Source organism: Pinus tabuliformis, chromosome 1_1, assembly GCF_031772625.1.
Source record: "Pinus tabuliformis cultivar Carrire ecotype Pingquan chromosome 1_1, CPIR1, whole genome shotgun sequence".
NCBI classification, from domain to species: Eukaryota; Viridiplantae; Streptophyta; class Pinopsida; order Pinales; family Pinaceae; genus Pinus; species Pinus tabuliformis.
Window position 1 is genome coordinate 585736843 of NC_142297.1, and position 12165 is coordinate 585749007.

The 12165-nt window shown below is 39.7% G+C and overlaps 1 protein-coding gene and 1 pseudogene across 2 annotated transcripts; both read left to right on the plus strand.

Moving 5' to 3' along the window:
• The first annotated feature begins 4878 nt into the window (after window positions 1-4878).
• Window positions 4879-7244, plus strand: LOC149214604 (disease resistance protein RUN1-like; annotated as a pseudogene). Its single transcript, XR_016250924.1, has 2 exons — window positions 4879-5976; window positions 6101-7244. The product of XR_016250924.1 is annotated as a disease resistance protein RUN1-like (transcript).
• A 65-nt stretch (window positions 7245-7309) lies between these two features.
• LOC149214605 (uncharacterized) lies at window positions 7310-8772 on the plus strand. Its single transcript, XM_089389444.1, has 2 exons — window positions 7310-7504; window positions 7640-8772. Exons 1-2 carry the CDS (start codon window positions 7310-7312, stop codon window positions 8696-8698), a joined length of 1254 nt encoding a protein of 417 aa, XP_089245570.1. The 3' UTR covers window positions 8699-8772.
• Window positions 8773-12165: the final 3393 nt, after the last annotated feature.

Below are 12165 nucleotides of genomic sequence, written 5' to 3' on the forward strand. Positions count from 1 at the left end.
ATCTTAATGGTTCGTAGCAGCGTTGTGCTAGGAGAGCATGCATCTTGACAGACATACACACTGTTGTCGATCACATGCATATTTGGACAATGAGGTACAAGGGAGCCCCATTGTTCTTGCCAAAGATGATGAAGACAAGTGCAATGGAGTTGAAGGCACACATCTAGAGTTAGATACAAAACTATGAGGAACTCCCACAGCTCATCACTAGCTTACGGGCTTCACATGCACGAGTGTTCAGGATCCTGGATGTCATTGTGCACACCCATGCAATCCCATCCTTTGACACACTCACCGAGGCAAAAGTGAAGAACCAAGTTCGATTGGAGTTGGACATGTACTTCAAGCAATTGATGTGCATAGCCACCAGTGCAAATTTGTAGATGAGCATATACACTATGCACCAGTGTGTCGCTGGTCTGGTTGGACTCAAGACCATGATGCGCATGCTATATGACGAGTTGGGCAGAGGGAGAAGAAAAAATTGGAGGCAGAGAAGAAATTGCAGGATTTGAAGCAACAACTAAGGGAAGAACAAGAGCCGCGTAGAAGAGAAAAGGAAGCGCAACATGAACAGGAACAACAAGAGGTGCAACATGCACACATTGATGAAACTGAGCCAATACAGGGTATTCATTCATCAGAAAAAATGGCAGATCACAAATAGGGTGAGCAGTCGCAGGAGCAGGACTTTGCTTAAGAGATTGAACATATGGACACGGATGTGGTTCAGCCAGAGCAATATCAAGATACGGACCTCATGCCCAAGGACCAAGAGGTCACTCCACCGGCTTCACCAGATCTGGGAGCAGAGCAAGTCCCAAGTGATCAAGGAAACATTGAAATCCTCGAGGACAATCCGGAAGCAGACGTGCACAACATATCATTCGCTGAATCACAACACAGAGTTGTGTAGTCTTACAAAGTGCCCACTCCGAATGTCCATGTATCTCCTGCGCATTTTTAGGAATGAGTGATCGTGTTTGATGTGCGCAAATATCCAGCTACATTGGTTGATGCTACAAAGACATATGCCAAAGCCACCAGATTAAGTGTGAGATTCTTGATAGCTGAGAACGAGCGCATGGCTAAGGAGTTGCAAGCGGCCAAGAAGAAAGAAAAGCAAGCTACAACATCTGCCAGAGCAGAGTTGAAGAAAGAAATACTTGATGATGTATCGTTTTTGGGATTCAACTGCGTTAAGTAAGTCATTCAAACGTATGACCATTTCCATGAGAGGTAGTCGTAACTGACTAATTTCTCATGATTTTTGAATAGTTCACTTAGCACTCATTGCATCGGGTGATGCTCATAGGGGTGAAGAAGTGGGATTGAAACTAGTGAAATGTGGAGAACGAATCACATAGCATCAATCATCACTTCCGGGGCTTGCACCCGGTAACCAGGACTTCCCAGGAGGTCACCCATCCTAGAACTCCTCTGGCTCAAGCGCGCTTAACTGTGGAGTTTTTCCCACAATCAAGCCCACTTAGCTTGCTACCCCATTTTCGTTTCTCGAGATAATCATGCGGAATTTGTACTTCAAGTTTGTCACCGTGCATAAGTCAGTTGTCCATCTTAATGGTTGGTAGCAGCGCTGTGCTAGTAGAGCACGCATCTTGATAGACATACACACTGTTTTCAATCACATGGAGATATGGACAATGAGGTATAAGGGAGCTCCATTGTACTTGGCCAAAGATGATGAAGCCAAAGGCAATGGAGTTGAAGGCACACATCTAGAGTCAGATACGGAACTATGAGGAACTCCCATAGCTCATCACCAGCTTATAGGCTTCACATGCACGAGTTTTCAAGAGCATGGATGTCATTGTGCGCACCCATGTGATCCCATCCATTGACACACTCACTGAGGCAAAAGCAAAGAAGCAAGTCCGACTGGAGATGGACATGTACTTCAAGCAGTTGATGTGCATAGCCACCAACGCAAATTTGCAGATGAGCGCAGAAAAAATGCACCAATATGTCGCTAGTCCGGTTGCACTCAAGGCCATGATGCGCATGCTATATGACGAGTTCGAAAGAGGTGCCAAATTAGTGTACCCGGATGCAACAGAGGCAAGATTTCGCTTTTAGAAGGATGTCACCACAGAGTACACGGACACCATAACAAACTACCAATCTTGGCATCAGTTCGCCACCATCGATCACCAAGAGGATGTCGACGAGCTAGTATTCCCATAGTTGTGTGAGTCTTAGTGATGTTTTGCATGGCTTACTCAAGGCCATTTTTGTCTCACATGGGTACATGTGCATATTGTATTGTAAACATGTTGTAAAGTGAAAGGCCAAGTGTCAATAGTAGAATGTAAATAGTCATGTGTAAGTTGAAGAGTCATGAGGGTAGGTAAGAGTCACAAAGGGGAATGTGAAGGGGCACCCCACCCTTTGTTATATATAGAACCTCATAACTCATTGTACGGCCTTCTAGGAGCTAATCTTCTGATAGGTATAACTTAGAGAAAGCTTGGAGTGTATTGTAATGAACCTTGGCTTCTCCATAGTGCAGAGCGAGTACATTTCTTTGGAGGAGCAAACATCAGTGAATTTAACGTTCCACTATTGGGACTAGTGGTTGTAATGGTTGTATGTGTGATTGGATCTTTCACTCTTTTAATATAATAGATCCAACGTGTTTCATGCATATATTGTTATTGTAGTTCGGTTATCCTGGTTACTCTAACGATGTATGTAGTTGTAATTTACGCATGTATTTGTGGACTATTCCATATGTGTTTATATGAATCTTATCGAAGCGTCTTGTTGGTATAACTCATCACTTTGGATTGTCGGCTATCCTGCTTTCCATATCGTGATGTCTTTCAGCTCGTGTGTTCCATTTCAAGCTGCATGCCATCACATGCTTCTAAGGGGTGCACTCTTCTCCCCTTCCGTGTGTTAGAGCCTTTCATGCACATTCCTTGATTTGGTGCAAGGCCACACCCTTGCTTCCAACAAGGACATCTTACTTACCTCTGCGTGCAACCATAGTCAAGACAATACCGTACTACCCAATGCTAGGACTCCTACTCCAAACGTTCTGAGGCCTAGTTTGGACTTCTTACCCAGGAGATCCCTTCACATGTTGGCAGGTCCAACACCGCAACAGGATTATAATATTAATATATAAAGTTTATAATATTAGGTTTCAATGCTAATTGAAAACTTACTCACTTAGTTGAACACTTAACTTATACTTACTTATATTAAAACCCTATACTAAAACCTTAATACTAAACTCATTACTAAAACTTTAATATTAAAATTCAATATTTTAATATTATAAAACCTAATTATTACTTATATAATTATTATAATTATATAATAATTAGTATTAATGTTAATCCTTACCATACATCTAATAATTATTAATGTGATATGTTATACACTTATTTGCATATATCAATCAAATTTAATAATGCGGTTGTGGATGTAATTAATATAAAATGAAATGATATTTTAAGGTCCATGAGACTAAAAATAGTCTATGAGACCATTAGATCTCTGTTTTTTGCTTTTTACAATTCAATCCTTTTCCGATTCAAATTGATAGATGAGCTGACCCAACCTTCCAACAATCCCCTCGCTAAAAAGACAATGCCAAGCATGTTATCATAACTTTCTCTAATATCTTTGAATGCATCACATTTCAAAATGAAATGTTTTTCCGATTCCACAACCCTAGTAAGTTGGTCCTTAATTGAGCAAGAACCTTTTCCCTCCACGAAATGCTAGTTCCAATAAACTCTTTTTCTTGTAGGTCACATGTAGGGTTGAATTCCTCAATGTAATCTTTCTTCTTTTTACCCAACTCTTTTCCCCTACCTTTTTACGAAACTTCTCCATATATATTTATAGTATATCAACCATATTTATTAATGTGATTGTCTTAGTTATATAAATACCGATTATTAAAATATATCCAAACTATAAGTATATATCATAAAATTATATCAAATCTATGTAAAACAATAGTATATCTAAACAAAGAATATATATATATATATATATATATATAATATTTAAAATATTAAATCAAATTCAACACAATGTATATCTAATAATTTTTTAAATATTGGAAATGAAATTTATCCGACAATTATGCTGGTAAGACCATTAAGTTAAAAAAAAAATTAACAATTTAATGATTGATTAAAGCAGGGAAGGATGTGAAGTTGTCTTAACATTTATTTGAAATCCATGGCTACTGTTGTCTATGGAAAATAGAAAATTTAAGTCCGGCTATGCCAATGGTTCCCATTAACATCAACCGCCAAGTGTCGTGGATAGTGAATCGAACACAAAATATCTCGTCGCAGTCAAAAGAGATGAATGGTGTATCCAAAGCATTTGGGCGACGGGGAAAAGCGTAAAATGCGGAATGGCTACACCACGAAATTACCACGCACTTACTTTTTATGTCGGTGGACGCCACCTGTTTTAGTCGGAGGCTTAACGTCTCATCACAAAGAATCATATCATGGGTTGCTGGATGCAAGCTGGTTTGCATAATCGATTGGGTCCCGGTCCAACTGAAGGAATCACATGGACGTCCACTCCCAGTCTCCCACTCGCTTGCTTTTTATGTCGGTGGATGCCACCTGTTTTGGTCGGAGACTTAACGTCTCATCACAAAGAATCATATCATGGAGCCTATATCGGTGGATGCAAGCTGGTTTGCGTAAACGATTGGGTAAAGCAAATTTGCAAAGGCTTTATGCGTACAGGAACTGATCGATGGCAATGGTCAATAATGCTGTGACACGACGAAGGGGAAATTGCCAGGAAACTTGATGCTTGCTGTCACGAAATTGAAAGGAAAATTGATGCTTGCTGTGACAGGACGAAATATTAAATCAAATTCAACACGGTGTATATCAAATGCAACGAATCATATCATGGGTTGGTGGATGCAAGCTTGTTTGCATAAACTATGGGGTCCCAACTGAAGGAATCTTATCTTTGGTAAAGCAAGGAAATGAACGCAGGCCTTCCAAACGCTTTATGCGTACAGGAACTGATAGATGGCAATGGTCAATAACGCTGTGACACGACGAAGGGGAAATTGCCAGGAAACTTGATGGTTGCTGTGACGAAATTGAAAGGAAAATTGGCCCGAAACTTCATGCTTCCAAATTCCACCGTTCAGATTAAGATATAACTTCAATATATATCGCCACTTGGTTTGCTCAAGGAAATGAGAAGCTCAGTAATCAACCACATTCCAGACCTGTTTTGTTTTCAATCCTGTGCCCAAACATTGGGGTGTTGATACACACACAAGAATAGCAAAGGCGCAGCTGGTAAGTTGCTTGCCCTCCAGAATCTTTCTGACGCAAATATTGAGTCTCACCGCACTTTCTCGATCTCTGCAAAATATCTTCGATCTTACTTCTCTGTTATTCTGTATCCAATGGCAAACGTTAACTTTAACCCCGCCCGTGACGGAACATCCTCCGCATCCACCTCCCAGGGCAATACCAACAGCTATGTGTATCAAGTGTTTCTAAATCACCGCGGTCCTGACGTCAAGAAAGGACTCGCTGCCCATATCTACCATCGCCTTAAAGATCTCGGATTATCAGTTTTTCTGGACCAGAATGAACTGCAAAGAGGAGAGAAGTTGAATCCCCAAATCGAAGGGGCTATTCGAACAGCCTCTCTTCATGTAGCGATATTCACTCCAAAATATGCTCAATCTAGGTGGTGTCTCGATGAACTCGTACAGATGTTGGAGTCGGGGTCCACAATAATTCCGGTCTTCTACAAAGTCGAGCCCGCAGATCTTCGGTATACGCGCGGCGGAGATCGAGTTTATGCTAGAGATTTGGCCGCGCTTGGAAGGAAGAGAGCATCTGATTCTGAGGAACCACGGCACGACGACAAGACCATAGAAAAATGGAGGAATGCTCTTTTAGCTGTGGCGGATATAGTCGGTTTTGAGCTGAAGGACAAGTAAGACCCTCCAACTCTCCCTATTATTTGAGTTTTGTACTTTGCTGGCTTCATAAGTATATCACAGATTATTTATGTAGATGTTTCTCGTTAGTCGATTAACTGTGATTTGAATATTGTTCAGGGAAGAGTGACAGCTCGTCCAGGAGGTCGTCCAACAAGTTGTGAAAAAGGTTCGGAAACCACCTCTAAACGTCGCCAAATATCCTACTGGCCTTGATGAAAAAATTAAAGATGTGGATTGGACATTGTCACTGCAGCGGCAAAACGAGGAGGTTACAGTTTTGGGAATTGTAGGTCTTGGCGAGGTCGGGAAATCTACCCTCTCAAAACAATTCTTCAATCAAAAGAGATCAAATTACGATCGATCTTGCTTCTTATTTGATGTCAGATCCAAATCTTTGCCTTCCGTGCAGAGTGGTCTTCTTAAGGATCTGATTCAATCGGATGCACAAATAAATAGCGTTGCTGAAGGCATAGAGAGGCTCAAAACAGTTTCTGAACGGTCTCTCATCATTTTAGATGATATTGATCATATTGATCAACTGGATGCATTATGTGCACCGGTTATAGATACTATTGATATAGGTAGCTTAATTTTAATTACATCTCGCAATAAGGATGTACTTATAAGCGCAGGTATTGGAGAGTCATCCATTTACACAATGAAAGGTCTCAATGGAGAGCACTCGCAAGAGCTCTTTTGCTGGCATGCCTTCGGTCAACCCAGTCCTGTTGTAGGATTTGAAAAAGTAGTTCAGGAGTTTTTGAATGTCTGCAATGGTTTGCCCCTCTCGCTTAAAGTGCTTGGGGCGCTTCTTCGTGGAAAAGACGATTTGAAGCTTTGGAATGCGCAATTGCGCAAAACCTCCAAATTACTTCCGGAAGATATACTGAGCACACTTAGAATTAGCTATGATGCTCTAGATAAAGAGGAAAAGCAAATATTTTTAGATATCGCCTGTTTCTTTATAGGGAAAGACAGGGATACCGCTATAAGAGTATGGGATGGATCCAACTGGGAAGGGTTGCTGGGTCTTTGGAAGCTGGAAAACAGATGCCTCGTGGAGGTGGACGGTGAAAACTGTCTCAGAATGCACGACCACCTTCGAGACCTAGGCAGAGATATAGCTGAAGGTCTAGAACATCCCCGTCGTCTTTGGCACTTCACAGAGAATTTTCCTGATAATATGGCTCGTCCATCATTTGTAAGTATTCTGAAGCTTTCGACGGACTTCGTGTTATCAAAATTGTCTGTCAATTTTTAAATCTTAAAACTAACAGCTGGGGGTGAACATTTCAGGTGCGTGGAGTTAGCAGGTCCAACCGAACCATGTTGCAGCTGCGTGGTACTGAAAGTGACTCTGTTGAACGAACATTCAGCAGTGAACAGTTACCGCCGCTTGTATATCTGCACTGGGAGGAGTGTCGGAAGTCCTCTTTAGCTCCCTCGATTCCATTAAATAATTTAAGTGTGTTACATATAGAGGGGTATCGACTGGAAACACTCTGGCAATATGAATTTCAGGTAGTCATTTGTTTTCTTAACAGATCTAGTTACCTTTTTTAATAGTGTATGAATTGTTGTACTAGCGTGTTGTTATCGTATGACACAATGCGAAAATGCTGTAGAGGCTCAAACTCACTTTAATAATGCATGTGAACATTGCAGGCACCTCTGCAATTGAGGGAGTTGCATATTCATGCTCCCCTTTCAAAGGTTCCAAAGTCCATTGGAAAACTGAAGCATCTTGAAAGTCTTCACTTGCAGTACAGCCGGCTGCAGACGCTACCAGAGTCGATTGGGAACCTGTCGGGCCTCCAAAGTCTTCACTTGAGCTTGTGCTCCAGTCTGCAGACACTCCCAGACTCAGTGGGGAACCTGTCGGGCCTCCAAAGTCTTCACTTGACCTACTGCTCGAGTCTGCAGACACTCCCAGACTCAGTTGGGAACCTGTCGGGCCTCCAAAGTCTTCACTTGAGCGGGTGCGACAGTCTGCAGACACTCCCAGACTCAGTGGGGAACCTGTCGGGCCTCCAAAGTCTTCACTTGAGCGGGTGCGACAGTCTGCAGACACTCCCAGACTCAGTGGGGAACCTGTCGGGCCTCCAAAGTCTTCACTTACACTGGTGCTCCAGTCTGCAGGCACTCCCAGACTCAGTGGGGAACCTGTCGGGCCTCCAAAGTCTTGACTTGAGGTGGTGCAGGAGTCTGCAGACACTCCCAGACTCAGTGGGGAACCTGTCGGGTCTCCAAAGTCTTCACTTGAGCTTGTGCTCCAGTCTGCAGACACTCCCAGACTCAGTGGGGAACCTGTCGGGCCTCCAAAGTCTTGAGTTAAGCTCGTGCTCCAGGCTGCGGACACTCCCAGACTCAGTGGGGAACCTGTCGGGCCTCCAAAGTCTTCACTTGAACGGGTGCGACAGTCTGCAGACACTCCCAGACTCAGTGGGGAACCTGTCGGGCCTCCAAAGTCTTGAGTTAAGCAGGTGCTCCAGGCTGCGGACACTCCCAGACTCAGTGGGGAACCTGTCGGGCCTCCAAAGTCTTGAGTTAAGCTCGTGCTCCAGTCTGCAGACACTCCCAGACTCAGTGGGGAACCTGTCGGGCCTCCAAAGTCTTGACTTGAGCCGGTGCAGGAGTCTGCAGACACTCCCAGACTCAGTGGGGAACCTGTCCGGGAACCTGTCCGGCCTCAAAGTATTTCGTTGGACGGGTTAAGATTGTTTTCAAATATTTCATTTGTTAATGTTAAGATGGTTCATTTTATGATGCATAAGTACAACGATAAGTGGTTCAAACGTCCACATAAAATCTGATAAGTAATTTTATTGGAATTTCTTTTGTATTAATCATAAATCACAAAATTCACATTTTAAGGTTACAAAATATCATTATTTTAAGTTATTAAATTATTTTGGTAAAATTTAATGTAAATTAACATTCGAAAGGTTACAAAATATCATTATTTTAAGTTATTAAATTATCTTGGTAAAATTTAATGTAAATTAACATTCGAATTTTTTTTTGTTAAATTAAATTTAAAAAAATTACATTAAAATTTATTAGTATTATTATATTTAATAGTATCAAAAAAATGAATTTATTATTAAAAATCTATTTAATATTTTTTCAATTACTTATTAATAAATTTAACTAAAAATATAAAAAAAAATATATTTTTAACTCTAAAGATTTTCTTTATTTTTTAATTTTTTATCTCTCTAACTCTAAACTCTTTATTATTTTAAAAAATTTAAATAAAAAATTATATTTATATTTTAATTTCCAATTTTTGAAGCTCTCAATTTATATTTAAGTACTTATCATTTTAACAAATTTACATTTTAATATATACATCTATCAAATGTATAAAGATAAAATCAAAAATTTTAGATATGTAGAATTTATGTGTATTTTAAGTTTATTTTAATTTTTAATTATTTTTTTAATGTATATTTATATTTTTCATTATTAATGGTCTAAATAATATAGAAAGGTTTATAATATTATATAAAGTTTTTTTTTTAATTTTTTAATTAAAAATTTTGTGTAGTTTATATTAAGTATGGTATTTTCAATCTATTAAAATTGGTGTAAGTTTAATTTTTATATGAATTTATATATGTATATGTAATTAATTTAATAGATATTTATGAGGTGTAGATTAATTAGATTGTGTGGGCTTTAGTTCTTATTAAATACTAGTTCAAATTTTATGGGGAGAAGTTGATCGAACCACTTGCAAGAGATAAAAATGTCTCAATTAGTAATATTGATGGTGCATTTATATCTATCTCGAAAAATAAATTCATTTTGCATATGTTGTATTATATTGAAAAATATTTAACAAACAATGATTTTATATCTAACAATTAAGTTAGTGAGAGCTAGATTTTCATGTATGGTGTTATCTCAAAATCAGGCCCTGGAAGGCTGCAGACTAGGAAGACTTCAAGTAATTGTTTCAAACCTACTTTTGGCTGAGGTTTAGCCTCCCCAACCTGAGAGGGCTCTCTCAAAGGATTAAAGGTTTTCGATTATGATCAAGATGGCTAACTCTTGTGAAACAAAGGTAAAATGTGAGTGGTGGAAACACAATTAGAAACTATTCATTGGGCCATGGAGTCAAGGTGTGTTTCAGTACAATAATGAGATTAAATTCACATGGAAGTCAGGGCATAGAGGGCTTTCACATAGAAGTAGAACAGAAATATAGTGTAGGAACACAATCCACAAATACATGAAGGAAATTAGAGCATCTTCAAACGAGTTCTAAGTAACATGTATCTGTACTACTGCAAGTAAGTATAGGAAAGAGACCATGAAGAAAATCAAACATTAAAAAACCCTTGTTGAAACCTGAGTAGTGAAATCAACGCCTTATATTATCTTGAAAACATACCGTCACATAAAATAACACAAAGTTCTCTCTTTCTTTGAGAATTTCCTCCTCCTGAGTACATTGTTGTTCCTGCTATATATAGAATTCTTTACAAGAATGAGGTTCCTCCTCCAGCCCGAGGGGAACTCCAATTCTACTTGATATGACACCTATTCAAATTCTAACTACCTATTAAATGTAACAAACTGCTAACTGGACTTTTTAAGAGATCTAAGTCAAATAGGAGTCTAACTCCATATCATGCTAATAATAGCCTTAATTACAATCATTCTCACTCTTTGACAAGTGGTCTTTTTAGTTTTGGCTGAGGTAGGTGTTTGTAGCTGCCTGCTTGCCCTTAATGTCACATCTTCTCCATTGCCCCTGAAAGGTAGGAAACTGCCCCTGTTTATCTGCCTTCAGTTTTCCTCAATGATATTCGAAACCAATGAGCCATGCCATTCTTCTTTGATTATGCAAAAATATATCAGAATGCCACGTCCTTGATGTGTTGTCAACGCTTTCCCTGTGTGAAGACAAGACCCTCTCCAAGTTGTCTAACATATCTTGAACCATAGTAATTCTGGTCACTTTATAACAAAAAAATTTAGGGTTCGAATATAAGCTTCTGCCACCTGTTTCTTCCTTTGTTGAATGTTGGCACCTGTTATATGATCCTTTGAAAAGATTCATTTCTCAAAAATTTCTCCTCGGTCCCTCAAACTGGTTGACTGAGTTTTAATTATGTACTACAGCAGTTTCGTGGCGCGCTAAGAAACTGATGTGCGTTGGGCATTATTTTCAGCAGTTTCGTAGCACGCTACAAAACTGCTGTGTATTCACCAAACCACAGTCTAATGCATTATCTACAACATGACTTTATGTTGAGGTATGTCAAAGCAACAAGACTTCGAGAAATTTGCAGCTCCTTCAAGTTTGTAAGCCCTTTTGGATGCACCAATCCACCATGAATCCCTGAGCACATTTTCGGATCTAGAATTGTCAAGTTCACAAGACGAGCTAAGGCACGCAAGCCTGATGCAGTTTTTTGGTTTCCCTGTACTACCTCTTGTATATAAAAGGAATAGTGGATATTCTGCATCAAGCCATTCAACTTCACATTCGTTCATGTATTTTGGAATTGTATCCTGCCACCAGATATCTCTTCTTTTCTTCCATGGTGTGTTTTCTTTATTTAATGCAAACTCATTTGCATATGTCAAACGGACACCTACAGAAACTCCATTTTTAGATGATTCCACCTATGCAGAGTCTACTATTTCTTTCAGATTAATAACTTTAGCACCCTGGTGGACAGCATTACAAGTTAGTAGTGCTTTAGGTTTGCGGTCTACAATTCGTTGAGAAAGGGACTCTACTGAAAATCCAGCAAATACAATCGAATGAACAACACCAATACGAGCACAAGCAAGCATTTCTATCGACAGTTCTGCTAACATAGGCAAATAAATCCAGCCCTGTTTTTTCATCCGGAGTCTCAAACATGGCATCTGACAAAATGATCTCGAGGATAGAACACAAACCACGGGCTCCAGTACTCTTGACCATTGCCTCCTGTGCAATCTGCCTAAGGGCATCCTCAGTGAAATGTAACTTTACATTGTTCATCTCAAACATTTTCTTGTATTGCTTTCCTAGTGCATTTTTAGGCTCAATGAGCACCTGAACAAGTTGGTCTTCAGTCAACGCTGAGAGACTAACAAGCACAAGAAATCGTCCAGTGAACTCTGGTATTAAGCCATATGCAATAAGATCACTATTCTCAACCGACTCTAGCAAGGAT

What these genes read in the sequence shown, in the direction of transcription:
- LOC149214605 (XM_089389444.1), top strand. Translation starts at nt 7,310, where the DNA reads ATGTTGCAGCTGCGTGGTACTGAAAGTGACTCTGTTGAACGAACATTC. An exon ending in TCTGGCAATATGAATTTCAG is followed by an intron (nt 7,505 to 7,639) that starts GTAGTCATTTGT and finishes TAATGCATGTGA; the next exon opens with ACATTGCAGGCACCTCTGCA.